Here is a 25,599-nt window from a genome sequence, read left to right as displayed (position 1 = left end):
AACAAATTTATTAAACCAATCCCTTTTTTGGCCATTTGTTTCAAAATTTTTGCTATTTTAAATAATTTAGTAATTACCATCTTGTATATAAACCTTTACAAGTATCTCTGCTAATTTTCTTAAGTATAAATTCCTAGCTTTTAGGGAACTAATCTGACCTCTGCCCATTTTTCCACTTTGTTCTGATTTGGAAAAGGCCTTTGAAAGCACAGATATGAATATTTTGTTTATGTTAGAGGTTATGAACACAAGTGAATTACAATCATGGGTGATGGAAAGGGAAAGGTAGGTTGGATTGCTATTTAAGTCACCTTGAGGTAAGGATGGGAACAGGGGCCCAGGACGAGTATGCACTATCCCATCCTTAAGACCTGAGCTAGCTTGTGCTGTGCTAGGGCTGGAAGAGATGAGCTTGAGGCTATGCTATGCTATAGAAGGGCTGGACAAAAGACATTTGGAGAGAGGTGAGAATGCCTCTGCATGTCAGAAGTTTGGCTGGGTAAGAGTGAACAGTCTACTTAAACAGAAAACACCACATTTCCTTTTCTTTTTAACTGTTATTTTTTTTTAATTGAAGTATAGTTGATTTACAATGTTGTGTTAGTTTCAGGTGTACAGCAAAGTGATTCAGTTATACACACACATAGACACACACACATATATCTTTTTCAGATTATTTTCCTTTATAGGTTATTACAAGATATTGAATATAGTTCCCAGTGCTATACATAGGTCCTTGTTGCTTATCTATTTTATATACAGTTGTGTGTATCTGTTAATCCCAAACTCCTAATTTATCCTTACCCCCATCCTTTCCCTTTTGGTAACCGTAAATTTGTTTTCCATGTCTGTGAATCTATTTCTGTTTTGTAAATAAGTTCATTTGTATCATTTGCTTAGATTCCACATATAAGTGATATCATATGATGTTTGCCTTTCTCTGACTTACTTCACTTATTACTATAATTTCAAGGGCCATCCATGTTGCTGCAAATGGCATTATTTCATTCTTTTTTTATGGCTGAGTAATATTCCACTGTATATATACACCACATATTCTTTATCCATTAATAGACATTTAGGTTGCTTCCATGTCTTGGCTATTGTAAATAGTGCTGCTATGAAAATTGGATGTATCTTTTCAAATTAGAGTTTTTGTCTTTTCCAGATATATGCCCAGGAATAGGATTGCTGGATCATGTGAACTCTATTTTCAGTTTTTTAAGGAACCACCATACTGTTCTCCATAGGGGCTGCACCAATTTACATTCTTAACAACAATGTAGGAGGTTCCCCTTTCTCCACACCCTCTCCAGCACTTGTTATTTGTAGACTTTTTAATGATGGCCATTCTGACCAGTCTGAGGCAGTACCTCACTGTAGTTTTAATTTGCATTTCTTTAATAATTAGTGATGTTGAGCATCTTTTCATGTGCCTGTTGGCTATCTGTAAGTCTTCTTTGGAGAAATGTCTATTTAGGTCTTCCGCCTATTTTATGGAAAACACCGCATATCTATACAGGTATCTGCCAGTGTCAGATTACAGAGAAAGTACTGAATAATGTTGGTGACAGTGCTAAGTTGTAAATAAACAATCATGAGTTTGTGTCACTCACTCTGTTTCCTAAATTATTCAAAGAACCAGGACAATCACTTTGGGAGTAGTAACATTATGTCGCATTTTTCTTCACTTGGAATTTGTTCTTTCATTTTGTGTACATGTTTTTGAGACTTAAAAATGGCTTTACAGACCAATCCGTGAGTCTTCTGAAGGAGGGGTTGAGAGAGTAGAGTATAAGTCAGACCTTGTGTTGAAATTCTGGAACTTTTGTAATCTTGTATCAAAACTCAATCTGTTAGGTATCTGCATATTTTATACAGATCTAATTCTTTTTTCCAAATAGATAACAATCACCATTTAACAATTCTTTGCCAATTTGAAATGTTAATGTTATTTTTATTATTATAGCAGCACGGGGACAAGAGAGGAAGTCAAGGAGAGAAATTTTTTTACTATATATCACTTTAAAATATCTTTTAAATTTCTGGGCAATGTTAAAATTACCTATCCCAAAATTAAATACCTTACTAAAATACTACCTCAAACTTTCTATAATTGTTTGTTAATTTTTCAATTTCTTGACTTGAAAGATTATTCTGATATGCTATACTTTTTTTTCTTTCTTTGTTCATGAGATATTTAAGGCTCTAAATTTTATCTTTGAGTATACCCCCAACCATAGCCTTTAATCTCTTCTTATTAACATTATAGTCTTAATAACCTATAATTAAAATTAACTTCTTTTAGAAACAACAGTATGTGGGGGAATCATATCTGCTAGAATAATTAAAATGAATGTATTGTAGTTACTAATAAAGAGACCAATATTAGCATCATATCTCAGTTGAGACAGGAAATAATTACGCTATATTCCATGCTGACCAGAACTCATTTGGAGTAAGGTCTGGCTCCTTCTGTTTTCAAAACAAAATTTTAAAAAATTATTCATAGTTTGGGATAGGAAAACCAATTTCAGAAAAAAAAAATCACTTAAAATTTGACTTCCCATAGTAAAATGAGCAAAATATTGCTATATAGTCCTCTCAATATATTTTTTGCTATGCATATAATACATTTTTAGTATATAAATGAAAGCACATTAATCACTAAAGAGAATATTGTGAATTTCTATATCAATAAGTATGTCTACAATGTCATTTTATAGTCACACAGTATTCCACAACACATAAATAATTCACAAAATTCTCTATCGCTAGTATGCGAGTTTTTTCTGATTTTTGTTACTGCAAGAAATATAAGGATAAATATTCCTTTAAAGGCATTTTTCCACATTTTAAATTATTACTATAAAATAAATTTATGAAAATAGAGTTTGAGACGAAGAGCATAGAAAGACTTTTGAGATTTCTTTCAAACTGTCCTCAAGAAAGTCTTACTAATGTAATTTCTTACATTCACTTCTGAATGCTGTATTTTAAAATAATATCTACATGAAAGCTGTTTTTATTTCTCCGAAAAGGCTATCTATAAAAATGGGATGCAGGCATGTTTTCTTGCTTTAGAAGGAAAATGTACATTCAGCTACGTCAGCTAAAAGGTGGCAGGTTTTATCTCAGAATTTAAGAATTTACGCTCAATACAGCAGCCGAAAGGTGGAGAATACTTCTCTGCACAGCTGATTTGTTGTCACTGGAAGTGTTCAGTGATTAGCAAACACTCATTTGTTAAATATGTCACTTTGGGCATAAAGTATGACTGGCTGACCTCCTCATTTTGTTTGGATGATTTTATGTTGCTTTAGCTTCAATTTTGTCACACTTAACTTATTTATGTTTTCTTATAGCATGAATTTACTTTTTCAGAGTATTTCGTGTGTATATAAATATGTGCAATTTTCAACTTCAAAAACTTTGTATTTTATTCAATAATTTCTATCTTCACTATTCTTTAATATGGGCAAGGTATAACTGATAATAATGCTAAACCCCAATATTTGTCCAAGGGCCACTGTACTCCATTTCCTGTTCCATTGTTCCAAAGAGTCAGAAGCTAAAGAACCAGAGAAGCAGGGCTGAAGCAGTGTTTGTTTAAATGCATCCTGCCTAGGCTAGGTAGGTGAGGATGGTATCAGACAACTGTCCTCTCCAGAAGCTATTCATGAATAAATTGGGATAGGTGTAAACAAAGATTAGATGGGTCTTATGTCACTTTTTTTTTCTACAGATTTAAGAACAAAATAAAATATAACAAGAAAAATAAACACTTCAAAACCATCCATCATCTACCTATGAAGCAGACAGTGAAATAACATGGGAAGAGAACCCAACATCAATGGGCCAAGAAGAAGGCAAATGAGTGAGAAGGAAGGCTACATCTTGATAGGGAAACAGAAATATGCATTTTTTGAGCTGCAACTTAAAAATAGCAATAGAAAACAACTCATTTTGCTAGTACTAATAAGAAATATATAAACACAATATAAACAACACTATATTTAAAATATAGATCTGGTAATACTATTTTTCTCTAGAAATATAGGATAAAGAAGAGAAGTTCAAGAGTAAAGTTGCATAGAAATTACAGGCTCATTAAAAATGGTTAGATTTTAAGTTCTTAGTACACAGTATGCATATTTATTCCACCAGAATGCTGAAAATATAAGCTCTTTACAGGCTTATAGGTCATGGTAACTTACAAAACAATTTCCAGTATTTAAAAATATCTACCTGTGCTCGCTTTGGCAGCACATATACTAAAATTGGATCGATACAGAGAAGATTAGCATGGCCCCTGTGTAAGGATGACACGCAAATTCGTGAAGCGTTCCGTATTTTTTTATAAAGCAGAAACTAACACACCATTGTAAAGCAATTATACTCCAATAAAGATGTAAAAAAATGATTAAACTGATAAAATAAATACATAAATAAATTTTAAAAAAATCTACCTTTAGAAGAAATGATGCTCCATCCACTTCTGCTTTGCCCAAGAGCTGACAAGTCAGGTCAAAATACTGCATTGGCTGGACATCACACAATTTCACTAATGTTGAAGAAGGTGAAATATGAGTAGATGCCCAAACACGTAACGCTTCTACCATTTTGTGGTCCTCAGCGGTGAAGTTAAAACACTTGCTTGAAGTACGAGGTATGATAGGAGCTCCCAAAGTTCCCTCAAATGTTAAAGATGCAAAGCCAGAGCTGGTGATACCCTGAGTCTCCTTTTTATATACTTGGATCTAAGAAAGTGGCAAAGTAGAAAACAAAACAGAAACAAACAAAACAGGTTTACTGATCCAGAACCTAGGAACTGAAAACACTTGTGAGATGATAAAATCCTGCCAGCATAGTTAATAGAGGACATAATTCTTTAAATATTTCATTTAATTAGCATATGAAATTATAAAATCTACTGGGCTATATCAAAATCCACAAGCACCATGTAAACCGTAAAACACTATACAAGATTATTTTTATTTTTTAAAGAGCTAGGTGGCAGCCTCCCTAATACTATCAGGCTTGCAGTTTTACTAACAAAACATTTATTAGTTTTTTTATTAAGGTATAATTCATAAAAGGATAATAAGTAACAGTTATTTATGAATATTATAGGGAAAACTAGAACACTTAAAATATAAGAGTTTGAAGTGAGTAAAATGCAGCTGAGGCTAAGGGCTCATCAGTCTGACTGAGACAGCTGGGATATGTCTTAAAAACATTGGCTTTCTGAATTTCAAGGCTCAGTTATTAGATGCACATGCATTTATGACTGTTATATCTTCTTCATAAAGCAACCCTTTTGAACTTATGAAATACCTCCTTTAGTCTCCTGTAATACTGTCTGATATTAATAAATGTATTTATATATTTACTGGAAATTAGAAAATATATTGAACTGAAGGATACTTAAGCTGTGATGTGCTAAAACTTGTTGGATATAACTAAAGTAGTATTCAATACATAGAGAAAAATTTACAGAAATAAGTGAATATTTTACAAAAGAAGAAAGGGTAAAAATCAGAAATTTAGGCTTCTATCTCAAGAAGCTGCACAAAGAATATTATTTCAAATCCAAGGAAAGTGGAAAGAAAACATAATCAAGGTAAGAGAAATAGAAACATACAATAGAGAAAATCAAAGCTAAAAACTGGTTCTCTGAAGAGATTTGGAATTCTCTTATATCTCTAATGGGAGTGTAAGTTGGTAAAAAACACTTTAGAAAACTAAAGGGTAATATATGCACAACCCTGAACTCACGAACCACACTCCTTGGTATACAATCAGCTGAAATGCATATATATCTATGCATTATACAATATATAATATGTAATATATATTATAATTACATATAAATGTATATATTATATTACATATAATTATATATATTCAGTAAAAGGTATGTACTAGACTGTTTACAGCAGCATAATAGCCTCAAACTGAAAAGTACCTAAACGACCAACAGAATAAATATATAAATTCTGGTGTATTCAAACATTGGCTGGACAGAATACCATTTAGCAGTGAAAATGAACAAAGTAAAACTATATGTAATAGTACAGTTGACTCATACAAGCATAAGCCAGAAACTAAAAAAAACCAAAAACACCCCAAAAAACTATAGTGTATTTCCTTTATATAAAGAACAAATACATATGAAACTATATATGTTGTTAGAAGTTGTGAGATTATTTACTCTTGGCGGGGGGGGAGTGTGAATGACAACCCCAGGTAGGGGTACAAAGGACGTTTCTAGAGTGTTAGTAACATGAGCATGCTAATATTGTGAAAAGGGAGATGTATATTTTACTTCAGTTAAACAATAGCAAGAATTACAAATACAGTTGGCCCCTGAACATGGGCGTTAGGGGCACTGACCATTTGTGCAGTTGAAAATCCCCTTATAACTTAATAGTCGGCCCTCTATCCTCAGTTCAGCATCTATGGATTCAACTAACTGTGGGATCCTGTAGTACTGCACTGTTTACTACTGAAAAGAATCTGCACATCAGTGGACCCAAGCAGTTCAGAACTGTGCAGTTCAGGGTCAACTGTACTACAGGAAACAGCAGTGTGTGAGAAATAAGCTATTTTTTTGAAGTTTGGATAAGCCCGTAATATAGTGCTACAATAGTAATATTTCTAGTTCTCTTTATCTTTAAGCAAATGTTCTCCAATATTCTTCTATTCTCAGGGAAAAGGCATTAATAGAGCAAGAGAGTTGTTTCCCACCATATCTTAAGACTAGAAGACATCTGGACTATTGCACTCATTTATGAGCATCAGTGACCATGAGGACCACAGATAAACTGAAGCAATAGAAGAAAAGACAACCAAGATAGTGAAGGGGTTGCGTGAAAACCCATGTAACAAAAGCAAACTATGAAGGGACTGCAATGTTTAAAACCTAAAAGACTGAAAATATTAAAGGGTTAAAAAGCTGATTTTTAAAAAATCACATACTATTTAATAGCTCTACCTTTTTATTAAATGTTTTCTAACGGAATGCAACTAGTTGGAATCGCGGCAGCTAACACATTTCTGTGGAAGGATGTCAGGTAGTTTGCTCAAATGAAGAGATTTCCTAATATAAATCATTTGAAGTCTGATACTATTTACATTTCTTCTTGTCGCTTGAAATGCCTGACGTCATGTTCTAACAAAGCAACCACATAATTAGTGTAACTAGTTTTAGTGAGCAAACAGCGTTCTCTTCAAACAAATATAAGTTCTAAACAGTATGAATTATACCTTCAGCCTGTGAAAGCGAACAATATCTCCATTTTTATAAATCATTGGAAGGGCTTCATAATTTCCACTAAAGAACAGGCAGGTTAACTTTACATGTGTCTGGTCCACAATTGTTACAACTGAGCAATAATCTGGAAAACACAAAAATATTTTACCTGACTTTTCGTATTTCAAAGCATTTGACAAAATAATACTGAGTTCAAAACACCAAACATTATTCTACCCTTTAATCAAGTCTTTTAAGAATAGGATCAAAACATAAAGAAATTTTCTTGTCTCTCAAAATGCACTGCCAAATTATTTTGCAAAAGTGTTCCACAAAAATTCATTTTAGAAAGTTTAATGAAACAAAAATAAAAACCATACTTATAAATTGTCTGGAGGTGTAATAACTTTATTACCTCAAAGTTTAGAAACCATGAAGCAGATAAACATATTCAAATAATATAATTTCTAAAATAAACATAATTAAATTTAGAGTGAAAACAAAAAACTAGAAGATATTTGCAGCAAATGTGATGAAGAGTCAATATACTGCATAAAGATACTATGAAAACTGGTTATAAAACCCAGATTTTACAGTAAATATGGAAGTCAAATGAACAAACAACTCATAGAAAACTATATGAGAACAACTCAAAAGGGAAAATGATGATTTGCTGGTTATCTATAAAAGGTTACACATTAGAACGAGAGCAATTTTATATAATTTAAGCTGGCAAAAACCCCCAGCAAATTTAATGATAGTTGGGTTGCTATGAAAACAAGTAACTTCAATCACTGGTGGCAGCAAAAACTGTAGTTTCAGAAAATTGCACACTGAGAGTATGTCTTGACTTCCTTCCTTCTCAGTAATATACTCAAGACAGTATAGACATGGAAAAGGATAAACCCGGAACAGTGAAGGGAGAGGAGAGGGGAGTGAGGGAGAGGGAGAGACGATATCAACATATTTCAGGAAGTTGGGAAAGTAAATGGTTAAGGGATCAAATGGACAGAGGAGGATGCATCCGGAAGATACTCTAAAGTAGCTACAGCAAAGAGGGCAGCCATTGGGATTAAGGGTGACGGTGAAAAATAGAGCCAAAATCAGGGCTCATGAAAAGTTTACACATAGGACAACTGTTTCAATGAGCACCCATCCTAACCCTCACTCCCCTTGAAAATAATTCCAGGTAGGCAGGTAGGGTATCTCAGTGTTTAACACCAACCCCTTCCTGCAACACAGGCTGCTTTCCAAGGAAGTTTCACTGATAGACAGGAAGTGGTAAGGCTTCTAATGAGGGTGTTAGCACCCAGAATAAATCCATCTGCATTATCACATTAGGGGGTCTACAGTCAGAAGGCTCTCTTCCCACCCACCTGAGACTGACACTTTCAATCAATGTGCCCTATGTAAGTACTATTTGTCTCTGTCAGATTTCCAATTCAAAAAAAGAGATCAAGTTGAAAAAACAAACTCATTATATACAAAGCAAACAAATGTCTACAACCTAAAATAAACCATAGCTACATTTCTAAATTTGTAAACAGTAAGCCATTACCAGACACAGAACAGTAACGGATAAAAGGAAGGAAGGAAGGAGGGAGGGAGGGAAGGAAGGAAGGAAGGAAGGAAGGAAGGAAGGAAGGACACTGGGGAGGGGAGGGAGTGGAGGAGAAGAGATGAGTGGAGAGAAAGGGGGAAGGAATGGGGGAAGTGGGGAGAGAGGAAAGGAGAGGGGAGAGGAATGGAGGGCAAGAGGAGAAAGAGAAACCTGATTCTGTGAGGACGGGACAATAATTCAGAGAACATAAAAAAACTTTAAGGACAAAATCTTAATAAGCATCTTCAAAAAGAGTAAAAAGATATTACATCCTCGTCTCTTGATATACAGGATCTACTGGACCCAATTTTAGTTTTGGAGTTTCCATTTTCAGTAGTTTTAACTATTTGTAAGGAGTGTTATTTCAGGACATTTTTCTTTCTTAGAAGTCTTCCAAAGATTAAAGATAAATTTTACTTATTTTTTAATAGAATAAGACACATTCTTCTTGTAATGATCATACGGCTCTATGTACCCTTTTATAAATCTAAGATACATTATGGAATCTTAGTCATCTATTTTCCTTTATCTCAAAATATTTTGCTATTTCATTATCCTATAAATTATTTCATCATTATTCCTACCTATGCTTAAAAAAGACTAAATTAATTTTTAAAATGGGAAAATGAGAAACTTGCCTAGAGGAATGATGCAAGAGTGAAATTAATCATCCCTATTGCACTGCACTGCTCAATGTGTTATAACACCTTTCAAGAAGATATAAACCAGGTTTGAAAACTATCTTTGAAGTTTCTTCTTCAGCCTTAAGAATTCAGAACTGAAATTTTTTTGCCAATAGTCACAGAGAAGAAAATTAGATGGATCAGAAGCTGAACGCAAAGACAGGTATAGCAGCACGTTAGATACTATGGATAATGATGAATGTACTTTGAATAAAATACAAATGCTCTGAAGGTTTTAAGTTTCATATAATATCATGACAGACTAAACACAAGGGCAAAGAGATCACTAATCTAATGAAACACATGGGACCTTAAATTAAATTTCATACCATGACTGAAGTTTAATCAGAGTCTGAAATTATGTTTAATGTTAAAGAATATATTTTGGTAAAAGGTATTTACAGTCCTAAATACAGTTTGGGGTTATCAAATAATAATTAATAATGTACAAAATGTCAATATTCTAAATTAATTTACAGAAATGGAATAATCCACTTTACTTCTCAGACAGAAAACAAAACAAAAATACAGTACTTATGTTAGCAAGATATCTTATTCCCAGGCCTATAACTAGGGGGAAACTACATTATTTAGCAGTCAGCAATTACTGAGGGCTTACTATATGACAGGTAGTGTGCTAAGCAATTTATATGCATTATCTCCCTGAATTCTTAGATAGTTGTATGTAACAGTTTACAAACGAGAGAACTCAGTTTCTTAAAAAGTCCAGGCAAGGTATCCAAGTGTGAATGTCTTATAGGTCACATATAACTCAGCATATCTGACTCCTGTTTCTTCATTTAACCAGAACACCACACTGCATGTTGCACGCTTTTTTAAACATCAACAACAATCCCAAAGAAAGTAAAATATTACGCTTAAAACTGTGATGGAGGGTTGAAAGTTTTCCTAAGTAGGTAAAATTATACTGAATCTTAACTCTATATTATTTACTATTTCATGCATTTATCTTGAAACATACTAAAGGAGAGTTCATTACTGAAGAATAACATATCATTATAATGAAACTTCACCTGTAATTTACTCCAGAGGCATCACAGAAACCCCACGAACATCACAGAAAGATTCTACAATAATTCATTCTTATGAGGTTTATATGCATTTGTACATTCTTTGTAATAATTATTTTTTGACTCATAAACTGAAAGAATAAAAGAAGAAAAGGAGACAATAAGAGTATCTCCTGAGGTAGCTGAACAAGAGTTAAATCCTAGTGGAAAGACAAAAGCAGTAAAAGAAGATGTATGTTTAAGGCTACTTAAAGAGGAGTTAACTGAATTGTGAGTGTAAGAGGACAAAGGAGAGAGCACAGTACTATAAATCAGGAGTTGGCAAACTATGGCCCATAGCCAAATCCATCCCACCACTGGTTTATTATCTTTACAAAGCATTCAACTTAAGTTTTCCAAAAAAAAATCTTTTCACATTCACATTCAGTTGGTTATAGCAGATTTAATGAAATTACTTAATTAGAATAACAAGTAAAAGGAGTAGAAAGAGATTTGGGAACCAAATTGTAAGAATGCAATTCTTTTGAGAATACAGTTCCACTAGTGGGAGCAGAAATGAGCCAGAGCATCAGGGCTAGGCAACTCCCAGTCACCAATTCCTAGTTGTGAAAGCTTAGGATGACAAAAGCATCAGTAACAGCGTTTTACAGCTGCAGTGTAGAACATTTGTTCATTGTCAAATTAGATAAGAAGTTGCTTAAGAAAGTTTCTAATTTAAATAATAACTTAGCTGTAGGAAAACACCCAATGTGTCATGAAATAAATTACATATATTTATTGTGTAACAAAGATATATGTGTACATAGTAAATAATTTTCAGAACAGTGATTGTATATAGAAGATTTCTGAAGAATGCCAGAAGGAAAGTAGACACTCTTTAATCAGAAAACACAGAAATAGGCTTCCAGATTTAGTATTACGTCTTCACAGTTCACAGCATCTATAACACATAGTAGCTGATCAACCATCTTTACTAAATTAATGCATGTCATTACCTACAGCAAATATACAGTACTTGCAAAAATTCTCCCTCTCTGAAGCCTACTGCAGACACTGAAAATCATTTAGCCTCTTTATGCCTCAAATTCCTTACCTAAAAAACGGGGAAAATAATACTATTCACCTCATATGATTGTTAAAATTAAATAAGTAATTACATGTAAAGTATTTAAAATAGCACCTAGAACATGGTTAAAAGCTATGTATAAGAGGTGGCCAGTGGTGGTAGTAGCAGCAGCAGTAGCAACAGCAGCATTTCTATTACTGATAATTAATCATAACATTTTTTTCTAATGAACACAGACATGATTTTAGAATCTGTCTTAACGAAGTACATGAAGATACTTTGCCAAGATACAGTGCCAAACAGATCACAGTCAGAACATAAAATCAAAAGTATAGATGTAAGGGATTGCAAAGGAATTGCAATTTTAATTTCCACTGGAATCTCAATGAGTTGTTTTTAGATATGGTGCTATCAACCTTCCACAGAGAAATATCTTGTAGTTAACAAGAGCATCTGGTCCTCAAGAGAAATTTCATTTGGAACACAAAGAGTTTCTGAAAAAGCTATAAGGTGGAATATAGCACTAACCACTTATTCAAAAATTACAAGATAATATAGAACAATTTTAATGGATCAAAATGGTAATCAAGGGCCAAGAAGATCTAATACCTCACTTAAAAATTAGGATAGGACTTCCCTGTTGGCGCAGTGGTTGAGAGTCCGCCAGCTGATGCAGGGGACACAGGTTCGTGCCCCGGTCCGGGAAGATCCCACATGCCGCGGAGCGGCTGGGCCCGTGAGCCATGGCCGCTGAGACTGTGCATCCGGAGCCTGTGCTCCGCAATGGGAGAGGCCACAACAGTGAGAGGCCCGTGTACCGCAAAAAAAAAAAAAAAAAAAAAAAAAAAATTAGGATAAAGCAGCTCACTGTGTCAGCTTGAAGAAATGTTCAAGTTCCTGTAGGGTAACAGTTCTCAAAGTTTGCTCTGCAAACCACTGGGGGGCTCCAGATATGTTTATGGGGTCCATAAATTCAAACCTATTTTCATAGTAATATTAAGATGTTATTTGCCTTTTCAATTGTGTTGACCTTCGGACTGATGGTATAGAAGCAATGGTGAGTAAAACTGCTGGTGTCTTGGCAAGAATCAAGGCAGTAGCCTCAAACTGTAGTAGTGGTCACTGTATCCTTCACCAACACACACTAACATTAGAACAAAACCCACAGTTTTACTAAAGAATAAGGCCATTCTTGATGAAGCATTAAAAATTTCTTATATTTGATCCTTGAGTACATGTCTTTTTAATATTTTACGTGGTGAAATGGGAAGCAAAATATTTCAACTGCTTACCAAAGTATGATGGTCATCTTAAGGAAAAACACTTGTGTGATTGTTTATGAGTTACACTAGCCACATTCTTTTCATGGTACAGCATTTTTATTTAAAAGGATGACTGACAGAAAAATTTTAGTTATTCAAGCTCTGGTATTTGTCAGATGTTTTTACAAAAATGAATGGAATTAATCTTTCAGTTCAAAGAAAACTAGCATTTTTTTGCCAATGATAAAACCAAAGTTTTTAGGCTAAAATTACAATATTGGAAAAGTTCCACCTTCTACCATGATACTGAATGGTTTCTCAATATTCAAAGACTTTTTAAAATTTAATTTAATTTTATTTTTAACATCTTTATTGGAGTATAGTTGCTTTACAATGGTGTGTTAGTTTCTGCTGTATAACAAAGTGAATCAGCTATACATATACATACATCCCCAGATCTCCTCCCTCTTGCGTCAAAGACTTTTCTAATAAAATTGACTGGTGACAGAAATAACTGTTATATTTTGGTATTGTATGATACTGTACAATGAAATGGGTCAACATATAGAAGATCTGCATTCCTCAGGAAATGTTTTTTTTCAAATGACCTATGCACTACAAATCATGGATGATTTAAAGATCCATTCAAACTGCAAGATGGATCAATGGATTTTAATTCAATAGAATATGAAAGTTCACTGCTATGGTTTCAGATTCCTCATTGTAACCAACCTTTAAGAAGGTTATCAAAGAATATCCAAAATTACCTGAAGACTTTTATAAAAGTCCTCTTCCCTTTTCCAACTACATAGCTGTGTGAAGCCAGAAATTTTTATGTATCTCAACTGAAATAACATGTTGTAACAGACTGAAGGGATAAGAGAATCCTGCTACTTTCATTATTTTTTAAAGATAAAAATATCATCAAAAATGTGAAACAATACCACACTTCATAGTTTTGGAAAATATATTTTTCATTAGTTACTTATGTTTTACAATAGACTATTTTTGGTTTAAATGAATTATTAGATGTCATTAAATATGTTAGTTTTTCACTTTCAATTTCCAGTATGTTTAAATATCTATAACTGTGATCCATAAAAATATACGCTCCTTGAGATCCTGATAATTTTTAGGAATATAAAAAGCTTAAGAAGCACTGATTTAGGACATCAACAATATTATACTTTCTGAAAGTGAAAATTCATAAAGTACTACATTTTATATAGATCACTACAGAGACAGTCCCTTGCAATTCTACGATAATCAAAATTGCAAAGAAGTAAGAATTGGTCCTATCCCTTCCCTGTTCACAATAAATAAAGGTTAAAAAATATGGATAATGAATTGCTTGAAAGTGAAGCTCTATCAACTTTAATCTAGGTCGATAATCTCTAAGCTTGATTCTATAGACAACAGTTGCAGCAAACAAGAATCAGAGTACATTAAAAAGGGTTCCATGTTCAAGTAATTCCAAGTAAAATTATGTTAAAAGTAAAGTTAAACAGATTCCTTTATTAAATCTTTTCAGAGGTGATAACGTGTTAATAATGCACCGTGAATCTCAAGAGCCAGATACAGTATGCAAAATTTCCCACTTTTTCATGGAATGTTTCACAGAATTGGTATTTCTCCCACTGAAAATGCTTTGCTAAAAGCTTATGTGGATTAGATCCCCAAGTTATTTTAAATGAAGTATTACTGAGAAAACTAGAGAACTTACAGCCTCACTTGATGAAGAGGCAGACAGCTCTTCAGGACTACAGTTCACTGTTGTCTTGGGACATTCTCTTCAGCAGTTCCTGTCTCCCCATTATCTACCCTATCTCCTGGCAATCCACTCTTCTAGACTTTCTCTTTCTTGCCTTCTTATCTCCCTCTTTGTTATTACTTACAAGAGAGAGAGAAAAAAATAATCATAAGAGTAAAATCCCATTTTGATGCTTCCTGATACCAAACCAATTGACAGTACTATGAAGGATAATAAATAAATCAATAAACCCTAGTTTTGATCTTTGTTCTTTTCTCAGCTTGGAGTGTTCTCCTATCTATAACTCTACATGAATCTTCTTTTCAGTTATATAAGGTAATTGTGTGTGATGATACCAGTTTTTCAAAAGTATCACGTAAACTGGAAATCAGAAGCCTGATGATTCAGCTAAAAACTGATGGATAGCTGCTAAGGTGGTGGTAGAGATTGGGGTGTATACATTCTGTTTATGATTAAATGATCAAAACTATTTCTAGTGTTGATAGAAATTCATTTGTATTTCTAAGTTCTTATTCTATGGCTGTTACATGTTCCCATTAATATTTTGCTTAAATCTAACTTATATAATACATATAGATGACAATAAATCTTTCAAATATTTAGCATAAAATACGAGCTTTCTTATCATGACATTTCTGCAAAGCAGAGAATATGTATTCAGTTTATCATTCCACTCTAAAAATCAAACTCACTGTTTTTCAACTAGTAATAACATCCAAGCATATACACAAATCCTATGAAGTCCTGATACTGTTTTCCAAATAAAGCAAAATATTTCATATCCTAAAACTAAAGAATTAAAAGTATAAAATAATTATAAGAAATACTCCAATGCATAAGCTACTTTTCACTGGTTTCTCTATTTCAAACTCCTACTTTTTTTCTTAATTCTTTTCATTTTTTAACCAAAGAGAATTTTTTGTGTGTTTTCATTCAGGGAAGGGGAGATGGGAAGGTGGGGTAACATTAATATATCCCTACCCATTGTAATTCTGTGTTATGTTAACTCTTCCAAAAAGCATTTCAAAAGTATTCACAACAAAGCTTAGGACTCCACATCAATAAATTAAAATGTTTTGCCTTATTCAAGTAGTTACAGCAGTGTATTTTATAAACATCTGGTGCAGTGACTAAGGGAAAGGGTACATAAATTGCACTCACAAATACTGCACACTGGAAAGATAAACTGAAAAATTATAAAATCCCCCTTTATGTACATTATTTCTCAGATTTGTTTTATTGCTCTATTTCCACAGCTTAATTTTGGACTACTGTTATAATGTGGAATTATTTTTCCTGCTCATATTTTGTTCTCCCCATACCAAATTACAAACAATTAAAACAGCATTCTTAAAATATTTCACTACTCTTAGCAAAGACTTTTAGTGCTACCACATTATCTATGGATATTTCTGAGTTGTTAAAAAATGCTTATATGTAAATATATGTACAGATACACAGATGTGTATATAGAGAACTATCAAGTAAAAAAACTACTTTCTTAACATCAAGGATTGAAAAAACAGAATTTAAAATGACCTCACCTAAGTTTACTTCTTAGTATATTAAATCTAACCTTAAGTATTTTCTTTACAGGCATGCCCACACACACAATCAATTCAATTACTGAGCTGCAGGCCCAGACAGACTTACTGTAGCAATATTCTTCAAAATAGCATCTACCTGCTACAAGGCAAGCTCTCCAGAATAGCATAACTAAACATGAGGAAATTCTCAGAGTCTCCTAAGGTTATCTATAAAATAATGAGGAGTTTCAAAATAAAATTTTATGTACATATTTTATATACATATTTTTGGGTTTAGATATGTATATAGTTATAAAAGATGGAAACAAAAATGCAGATTCAAGAAACAAGTGGCATTTTAAAAAATCTGTCCAATAATTTGCTCTCAGGGACAATAAAGAAGTAATATAAATGAAATATTAAATAGCTTTCAGGTTCTTTCACAAATTACCATTAGATTCATGACATAACTGGAAACCAAGCTACTCATTTTAACAAATACTAACAAGGCAAACTGCTAGAGTAAGTTTTATTTAACTTCTCCAAAGACGTAAAGTGTTTCACCAAGTAAGTAAATAATCCTTCAATAATGACTACATAAAATGATAAAAATATTTATTTTCCCCATGCCTCATTTTTTACTCATTCCCAAATGAAACAAAAATCATCTCGTGAAGTTAGAGTCAACTTACAAATTAATATTTTAATAATAAAGTTACAGAGCTAAGAGGTAATTTAAGTCTACTTTCTTGATAGCCTGTATCAGCAGGGAAGGTAGGGAGAGTAGAGAGACATTTAATAAATCAGTATTCTTTCTTAGTTTATCTAAATAACAACCTCTAAAAATACATATTTAAACTTTGATAAAGAATTGACTTTAGGTCTTCCCTGGTGGCGCAGTGGTTGAGAGTCCGCCTGCGGATGCAGGGGACACGGGTTCGTGTCCCGGTTCGGGAGGATCCCACATGCCGCGGAGCGGCTGGGCCAGTGAGCCATGGCCGCTGAGCCTGCGCATCCGGAGCCTGTGCTCCGCAACGGGAGAGGCCACAACGGTGAGAGGCCCGCGTACCGCAAAAAAAAACAAAAAACAAAAAAATTGACTTTAAAGCTTCAGTAAGACTTCATGTTTAAACTGTTGACGAAGTATTTTAACTACTTTAACACTTAGGTAATACTTCATTTAACTTGATGTAAATCTAGAAAAGGTAACAAATGATAAATTAAGCCCTACATTCTGCGATCTTCAGCAATTCACCTAATTTCCTCAGTATGATTAAGTGTAAATTGCCTTGGAGTTTTATTATAAGGGAAAGCTGGTAGTTCATCTAAGTAAGGTCTTTAATCAAAGAAGCATGCATGCATGCATGCTTATATATTTATATAATCCACAAAAAAATTATATAATCCACAAAAAAATTCCTCCATGAAAGTTGCTTCACCACCTTTTTATCTACTAGGGCCCTGTTGTTTGTATTTATTTATTTTTTTGAGGTTATTCGGCATTTATTTATTGAAAGTAAGTTGAAATCTATTCTATTGTATATTATTACAACAAGTGCTGTTCTTCACTGAGGCAATCTATCATTGATTTTCTAACTATGTTTTCTACATATGCAATTCAAGATTTGAAAATTAAAATAATATTTACCTTACAAAGAATTCACATATCTATTAATAGCTACTGCAACTGGCTGTTACCATATTACAGGTACAGTTGCATATGTTACTTCAATCGTTACAGCAAATTCCATGAGAGACCATGACCATCATCATCTCCATTTTCAGATAAACAAATTAATCAAGAGAAGCAGAGTAAGTTGTCTATGATAAAACAACTAAAAATTTCTCTTAAGCTTATGTTGTAGAGTGTTGTTGTTTTTAAACCAATCAGTACTTCATCAACAGTTTTCCACTTGTATAAAATTTTATTATTGAAATACTAAAGTAAAAGCCATGAAGGCAAATCACTGAACTAAGGCAATACTATATGCTACAATCTTACTTGTTTACAAGGATACTTGCTATACAATACACACATAACAGCACTCTCTTTATTATGCTGGTGTGAGGTTAACATAATTTCCACTCATGTTTTTATAATGTTGAAAAAGATCATGGGAGGCAGGAAAGAGAAGCGTAAATATTATGATAGATATAAGTTCTAATATATAGATATATACACATGCACACACAGATGCGATAGGTAGATATATTTATGAGTTCATAAATGTTATTCTGAAATTACACCTGGGGGAGTTTTCCTCTTATGTTTTACTCTATGCATTGAGCAACCATAGGTCATAGATGGTACACCTAGGTGTAAGAATTTCAACTAAGACTAGCAATGGTCTTTATCTTCACAGAGTTTGTGTTTAAAATAAGGGAGACAAAACAGTAAGATTAATTTTTAAAATAACTATAAAAGTATATTGATATTCATCAATAAAAAGGAATAAACTATTGATACATGCTATAACATGGAACCTCAAAATTATTATGCTAAGTGAAAGAAACCAGAAGCAAAGTGAGCCTATCTGTATGAAGTGTCCAGAAAGGTACAGAGATAGAAAGCAAGTTAATGGTTGCCTAGGACTGGGGATGGCAATGAGGACTGACTGCAAACAGAATGGAGATCTTTTTGTATGGTGTTGTTTGCTCATGGCCATAAAAATGAAATTCACTCTTCGTGGTTGAATCAGTTACCATCAATCATACAAATGTCAGCATATGAAGTCTTGCTGATATCTTTTGTTAACTATGATCTCCTCATCCATTTGGTTTGACATTAAAAATTATATCTTTTTAAATCATCATTTTAATTGTAACTTGGGAGCAAATATAAACACATGTGCTGTACCGTCTGAATCCTTCTTAAAATTTGACAAAAACCATAACCATGAATGAGATCAGAGGTCAGCAAACTATGGCCTGTGGGCCAGCTGACTTCTGTAAAATCAAGTTTTATTGCTACACATTCATTTCCACATTGTCTATGGCTGTTTTCATGCTATAAGGCACAACTGAGTAGTTGTGACAGAGACTACCTGTCATACAATGCCTAAATTTTACACTATCCAGTGCCTTAAGGAAAAATCCAACTCTTAAACTAGATTAATGGTGGACATACAAAAAGGATACTGGAAATAAAGGACTAATAGCATAATACTCTGAAATAGGAAAAGACACTAAAGTACACTACAATGTCTTTATTTAATACTTAATCTTTCAAGAACTCAATTTTTCAAAGTAATGGTACTAGTATGTAAACAGTCCAGCTTCAAATGCAGTAATATTTACACGACCAATTTAAGAAATTTCAAGATGAACTTAGTATAGAAGATAAAAGATCATGATATTCAAAGCAACTCAACAATTATTTCTGATAAGAAAAACGGCCTACAAGAAAAAAAATACTCAAAAAGACTGTCAATTCCACTCTTAGGTATATACCTAAGAGAAATGAAAACATGATGTCCACACAAAAACATATATATGAATGTACATAGCAGCATTATTTGTAACACCAAAAAACAGAAAGAACCTAAATGTCCATCAAGTGACAGATGGATAAATAAAATGTGGTCCATCCATGCAATGGGATACTTTTCAGTAACAAAGAGAAATGAAGTACTGATACATACCACAACATGGATGAACCTTGAGAGCATGCTAAGTGAAAGAAATGAGTCACAAACTATCAGATATTATGATTCCATTAATATGAATAGTCTAGAATAAGCAATCTATAGACAGAAAGTAGATTAATCGTTGCCTAGGGCTGGGAGGAATACGGGGAATTTGGGAGCTAAGAGATGCAGAGTTTCTTCCGGAGGACATGAAAATGTTCTACAATGTTCTACAAATTGACTGTGGTGGTAGATGCACAACCCCATGAATATACTAAAGCTACTGAACTGTATCCTTTAAATGAGTAAATTAGATGTAAATTAAATCTCAGTAAAGCTGTTTGTAAAAAAAGGGACTATCAGTATCTGGTTAAACAGCTGCTTTAAGGCACTAAATACATGTTTAAGTGCCATGTAATTTATAGATATTATTTATCTTGCTTGTTCATATTTTTCTTTCAGCTCTTAGGTACTACTAAAACTACTCTAACCTATTCTTAATCACAACCAAACTCTCCTCAAATTTCAAAGAGGAAGTTACTAGTACAGCTACCAATTAGATTATTATCCTAGGAATACTCCCCAACTAAGCCACCTGATATTTGTTTTGCTGATTCTAAGACTCATAAAATTGGGCTTCAAGCTTCATATTGATGAGCAACAGCCAGGAATGCCCACAAAGAAGTGGCATTCCTGAACAGTGTATGATACTGCGAGCTGGTAACCGGCAAAATATGTGATTTGTTTAAAAGTCTTTTGGAACAGGAGAAAGCATGACCAGTGCCACTTCCAAGTTTCCACATCTATAACATAGAGGCGATGCAACACCACACTTAGGGTATTTTGTAAAGCAGAAACAATAATCATATGAAAGACATCATAGAATTTAGTAAATAAGAGCTGCAATGTTATTATTTAGATGGCCATGCCCCTGAAGAATGCAGGCAATACAAATTTTACAGAGCAAAAGGGTCAACCTCTGTGGTTCACAAACAGAGGTATTATAATACCTCTAAACTCTTTTTATTCTTAATTTTGTATTAAAAAATTTCACTAGCTGGAGATGGGAGTGAAATTAGTCTCTGAGTGGAAAGAGAGAGTCTTCTTCATGACTTTAGAGCCTTATGTGGTTTAAAAGTAGCAACAGGTTCAATTATTCAAAGATCAAATCTATTGTGGAAATAGGACAATTAATAACATATTCAGCAGAACTTCAATATACTGGACTAGATATAGCAATGCTTAGAATTTATATGCATTCGAGCTTTCAAACAATTTCACAATAAATATATAAACATGAACTTAGTATAACATAATTTTATTTAAGTCTACTACACTTCAGCTTCATTTAAAGGAAAATTTAAAAGCTATGTAAGTATCTCAAATATACAGCATATTATACTTCCAAAAGAAAACTGACACTTGTAGAAATAAAAATACTATGATTAATGTATAAATAAGGAGAATAATTTAAAGTGATAATAATAAAAGTTCAAATGAGAGGCAAACTACTTTAACTTCTAACATATTCCTTTATAAGGTAAAACTCATTATACTTCTTCATTAAAATCCAAGCACTAGGACAAGTGACTAGTTCCTCTAGTGAATTAAATGTTATTTTATGAATTTTATATTCATTCTATTAAGTACTGATAAATTATTAATAATACATATGTTTAACATTTATCTTACAAAATGCACTAGGGATATATTACACACACACACACACACACACACACACACACACACACACACACACACACCCTTTAAGAACCTGACACCATTTATTTTACCTGTAGGAAAAAAAAATCACAACTTATGGTAGAGTTTCATATAAATCCTAATCTGATTTCAAATATTTTTAAATCCTGATACCAGTATGTATATGGCAAATGCACCCAATATATTTCTGTAAGGCTTAAAAGTATATTAAAATTATGAATGAAGAAACAAAAAGACTGAGATTAACAAGCAAACTATATTATTACACAGTAAATCAGAATTGAGGATAAAGAATCCTACCAACCCAAACATCCTCAAATATTCATGTAGAGATTGTAGCAAATACTCTGCCTAATGATTAAAAATTGGGCAACATCTAAATAGCCCTCCTTGTTTTTGAGGAGACCTATTGCAGGTCACATATTGGGAGAAGAAAATTCACCTCAGACTCTCTGTTAGGTGTTGCTCCACGGATCCTTATATAGCGGTATAGAAATTATACATGATTTAAACATGACATTATTTAATAAATGATTTTGAAACAAGGCAGTTACCAACAAAAAGTGAGATCACTGCACACTACATAAAAAACAAAATTCCAGGCAATACATGCAGTTTTAAAAAATATATAATAATAATTTTAAGGAAATATAGGGTAATAGTTTTCAGATCTTCTAATAGGTAAGCCTTTCCAAACAAATTATGACTCCACAAGCATTTTAAAGATTTAAATTTCAAAAACTACCAGCACAAAACTAAAATGCTGCGAAAAGCATCTGTAACATAATGACAAAAAAGAGATTATCATTTATATATAAGAAGCTGCCAGAAACCACTGCAAAAGGATGAACAAACTGAAAAATAAGGAAGAGAATATACTTGGATTTTCTTAATTGATGATATGTAAAGTTGGGAGGGAAATTAATACACTGAAGTAGAAGAAAATCCTAACAATGCAGATGGAAATCAAAGTAACTTGTAACTCGAAAGTAATTTTTGTGAACCTGAATATTACCAGAATCCATTTGACCTGAGAAGTAATGTAACAAAGTATTCCACTGATAGCCACTTGAGATATATTTGTAATAATTCTGAACACATAATCTTTCAAAGACAAATTGCCAACTACATGACAGTATAGCATATAAATAAAGCTGATTGCATATATAACCAATACAATCTGAACAAGCCAGTTTTACCACATATGGAAACCATAAAACATAGAATTAAAAAAAAATTTCTTCAAGAATATAAACAAAATGTACACCACAAAAGTATCATAGGTCCTTAATAACGATCCCTAAAAAAAGACTGCTACAAGAGCATAAAATTATGCATCAATATATTGCTGACATTCTATTGCTTAAAATTATATTTAAGTCAACTGCTTCAGCACTAGTTCACATTTTCATTATAAATCTGACAACTTTTGTTGCTATTTTCAAACTCTGGAATGTTGGCCTCTTCTTCCTCGTCTATCAAAATCCAATTTACCCTTTAAAGTTCAGCTAAAATGCTACATCTCTTAGAAGCTTTTCCCCTGTTAGCATTAATCTCTCCATTCCCACTCGGAAAGCACTTTGCTTATTCCTTTAGTCACAGCATAAGACTGTGCCTTCTATTAGCTAGCTGATTACATTTGGGTCTCCCGCACTTGTAAACTCTCTGAGAGTTATTTTATCTATGGACAACAACCTATGAGTCTATAGAAAACAACTAAGTACAGTACAGTGCTACACAAGGCTAGCAAACACATTTTTTAATTTAATGAATAAAAGAATATAACACGAGTTTCAAGAAAAAATGGGAAAACAGTACTGATTTTATGATTCATGAAAATAATTCAAATTAAAAAACTCATGAAAAATAAGGGTAACATCCTAAATAAACAGGCTAATAATTTTTAGAGGAAAAGGTCATGAGAGACAGATTCTTAGGATATGGACAGGAAGCCAAATAGAAGCTTTAAGCTTCATCAAAGAAGTCATTCTTGAATATAAGAAAGCAAGCCACACAAAGGTTCAGTGACAGGGGAAGAAAGATCTTTCTTCACCTTCTTTCTCCAAGTGGAAACCTACTTCCTACTGGCACGGACAGAACAGCTGGAAAACAGTGCTGAAGAGAGGCTTAGCTCACCTTTCCAAATCCTTAAAGAGATAAGTGATGACTAGCTGTGCCCTGGATGCCCTCCATTCCTGAAAGCAAGATAGCCAAGCACTTGAAGATTCTTACCTCACTCAACTAGATATTATCATTTTTTAGCCCTTGGGAAATGGAAAACTCTGTGCCTGCCCACAACCTGCATCTTATATAAAAGGTAAATCCATCATTCAACTTTAAAACACACATTCAAAAAGCATGGTACATTTTACAACGAAGATTCTGCTTTACATAGTCAACAATAAAATGGACAAGTAGAGTTTTACAAATTGGGGAAAGACTAAAACCAAAGTGAAATCATGAATAATTATAATCATTGATTTATAATGGTTATCTGCTTAACTACAGACTTTAATTTCTTGAGGGTGGAAACAATCACATAAATCTTTGAATGTCTCATGTCTATAAAATATAACACCTGGCACACAGAAAGTTCTCAATAAATGTTTGTTGAATAAATGAACAAATGAGCAAACTGAAAAGCAAAACTGTGCATTCATTTATTTTGTTTTAAATGCCATACATTAAGCCAAAATGTATGTTGTAGTTTTGACATTAACTGAATAGTCAAATAAGTGAGTATGAACATACCACAGATCAGGATTTTGCAATCTGAGGCTCAGAGGCAGCAGGGAATGAACTTTGATATTGTATATTTAAGTGTTTAAGCATGCATGTGAATTTTTCTAGGACAGGCTCTATAACTGTCATCACATTTTCATAAAGGTGTAGGACTACAAAAGGGTTAAAAATTCTAAAGATGCGTTATCAATTTTAAAAAATAAAAAATATAAGTAAACATTACATACAATTTTATGTTGTACTAGAAGTTTTAATCTCCCTTTGATGAATCAGAAAGGCTCCTGGATCTTATGGAATACCAATGAGTCATTAATCATTCAGTAATTAATAAATTCTTTTTCAACCATGTTACTGTGGAATATGTGGGAGTTAATTATTATACTTTAAGAAATTAAAAGACACTAACTACATAATCATTAATAGGCAACCAATATTACTCAGGCAAAACAAAAATATTCAAACGATTATGCTACATAACATTAATGCATAAATGGCAAGTCATTCTCATAAGTGAAAATAGTACTTTTACAGAGCCAAAATTAGCAATCCAGAGTTAGCTGGAATGTTTAACAGAACAGGAAAAGAAAAAATCCTAGGGCTCTATATCCTATCACTCTATCCTAAGAACTAAAAGTAAGTGAAACAGATAGGAGCTCTTAGAAATCCAATGTTTTGGATACAATTTTAGTAATTTGATTATAATGCTCAGTAAGTAGCTAAAACAGGTGTCCTTTTTCTAAGAAACTGAATAGCATAAGTCTGCTTGTAGAAACACTGTAACATCCAAAACTGTTCAGTTTAACCAAGCTGCTTTTCTAATATTGAGAATTTTTGATGGGAGGAGGTGTGAAAATAGTTTAGCAACATAGAGCATTCCTGAGGAAAGCTAGGGAGCCACAGGTGATGTGCCACATTATGTGGCATGAAAAGGCTGAGACCTCTAGGGTCTCAAAGTTGGACAGAGAAGAAAATAAAAAAAGAAGTGAACAGTAAAAACTGATGCTATGAATACTCTATTCTCTCCCTTCCTCTGGACTCAAATATTAGGAAGAATAAGCACAAACAGTGTTCTCTCTACTCTTCGCATTTGCTCAGAGTGAGCAGGCATTATGATATTAACCAAGCAAGCAGGACCACATACTATTAACAAGTCTGGATGGATATATTTTATGGCCTGCCTCTACTTACCTTATTTAGCAAGAACAGACAATAAGAACAGAGTAAAGGTGTCTCAAGTTTCAAAAAAAAAATTAAGATACTCCTTAAAATCTGAGACAAAGCTAAAATTAAACTCCTTTATACATGTTATCTAAGA

General features: G+C 33.1%; 1 protein-coding gene and 1 non-coding gene across 3 annotated transcripts in view; one reads left to right on the top strand and one right to left on the bottom strand.

The window, feature by feature from the left end:
- Positions 1-25,599, bottom strand: part of POT1 (protection of telomeres 1) — a 79,478-nt gene that overhangs the window by 29,198 nt on the left and 24,681 nt on the right. For both annotated transcript variants that reach the window (XM_060156769.1, XM_060156768.1), the window contains exons 7-8: positions 7,270-7,400; positions 4,470-4,760 (exon numbers count right to left, since the gene is read on the bottom strand). In XM_060156769.1, the coding sequence (XP_060012752.1) occupies positions 4,470-4,760; positions 7,270-7,400 (422 nt within the window). The remainder of the gene's footprint in view (positions 1-4,469; positions 4,761-7,269; positions 7,401-25,599) is intronic.
- Positions 4,251-4,357, top strand: LOC132525000 (U6 spliceosomal RNA). The gene has a single exon (XR_009542135.1). It is a non-coding gene; the product is annotated as a U6 spliceosomal RNA (small nuclear RNA).

Source organism: Lagenorhynchus albirostris, chromosome 8, assembly GCF_949774975.1.
Source record: "Lagenorhynchus albirostris chromosome 8, mLagAlb1.1, whole genome shotgun sequence".
Taxonomy (NCBI): domain Eukaryota; kingdom Metazoa; phylum Chordata; class Mammalia; order Artiodactyla; family Delphinidae; genus Lagenorhynchus; species Lagenorhynchus albirostris.
The sequence above is the reverse complement of the archived record's forward strand: the minus strand, read 5'-3'. Positions and strand labels throughout refer to the sequence as shown.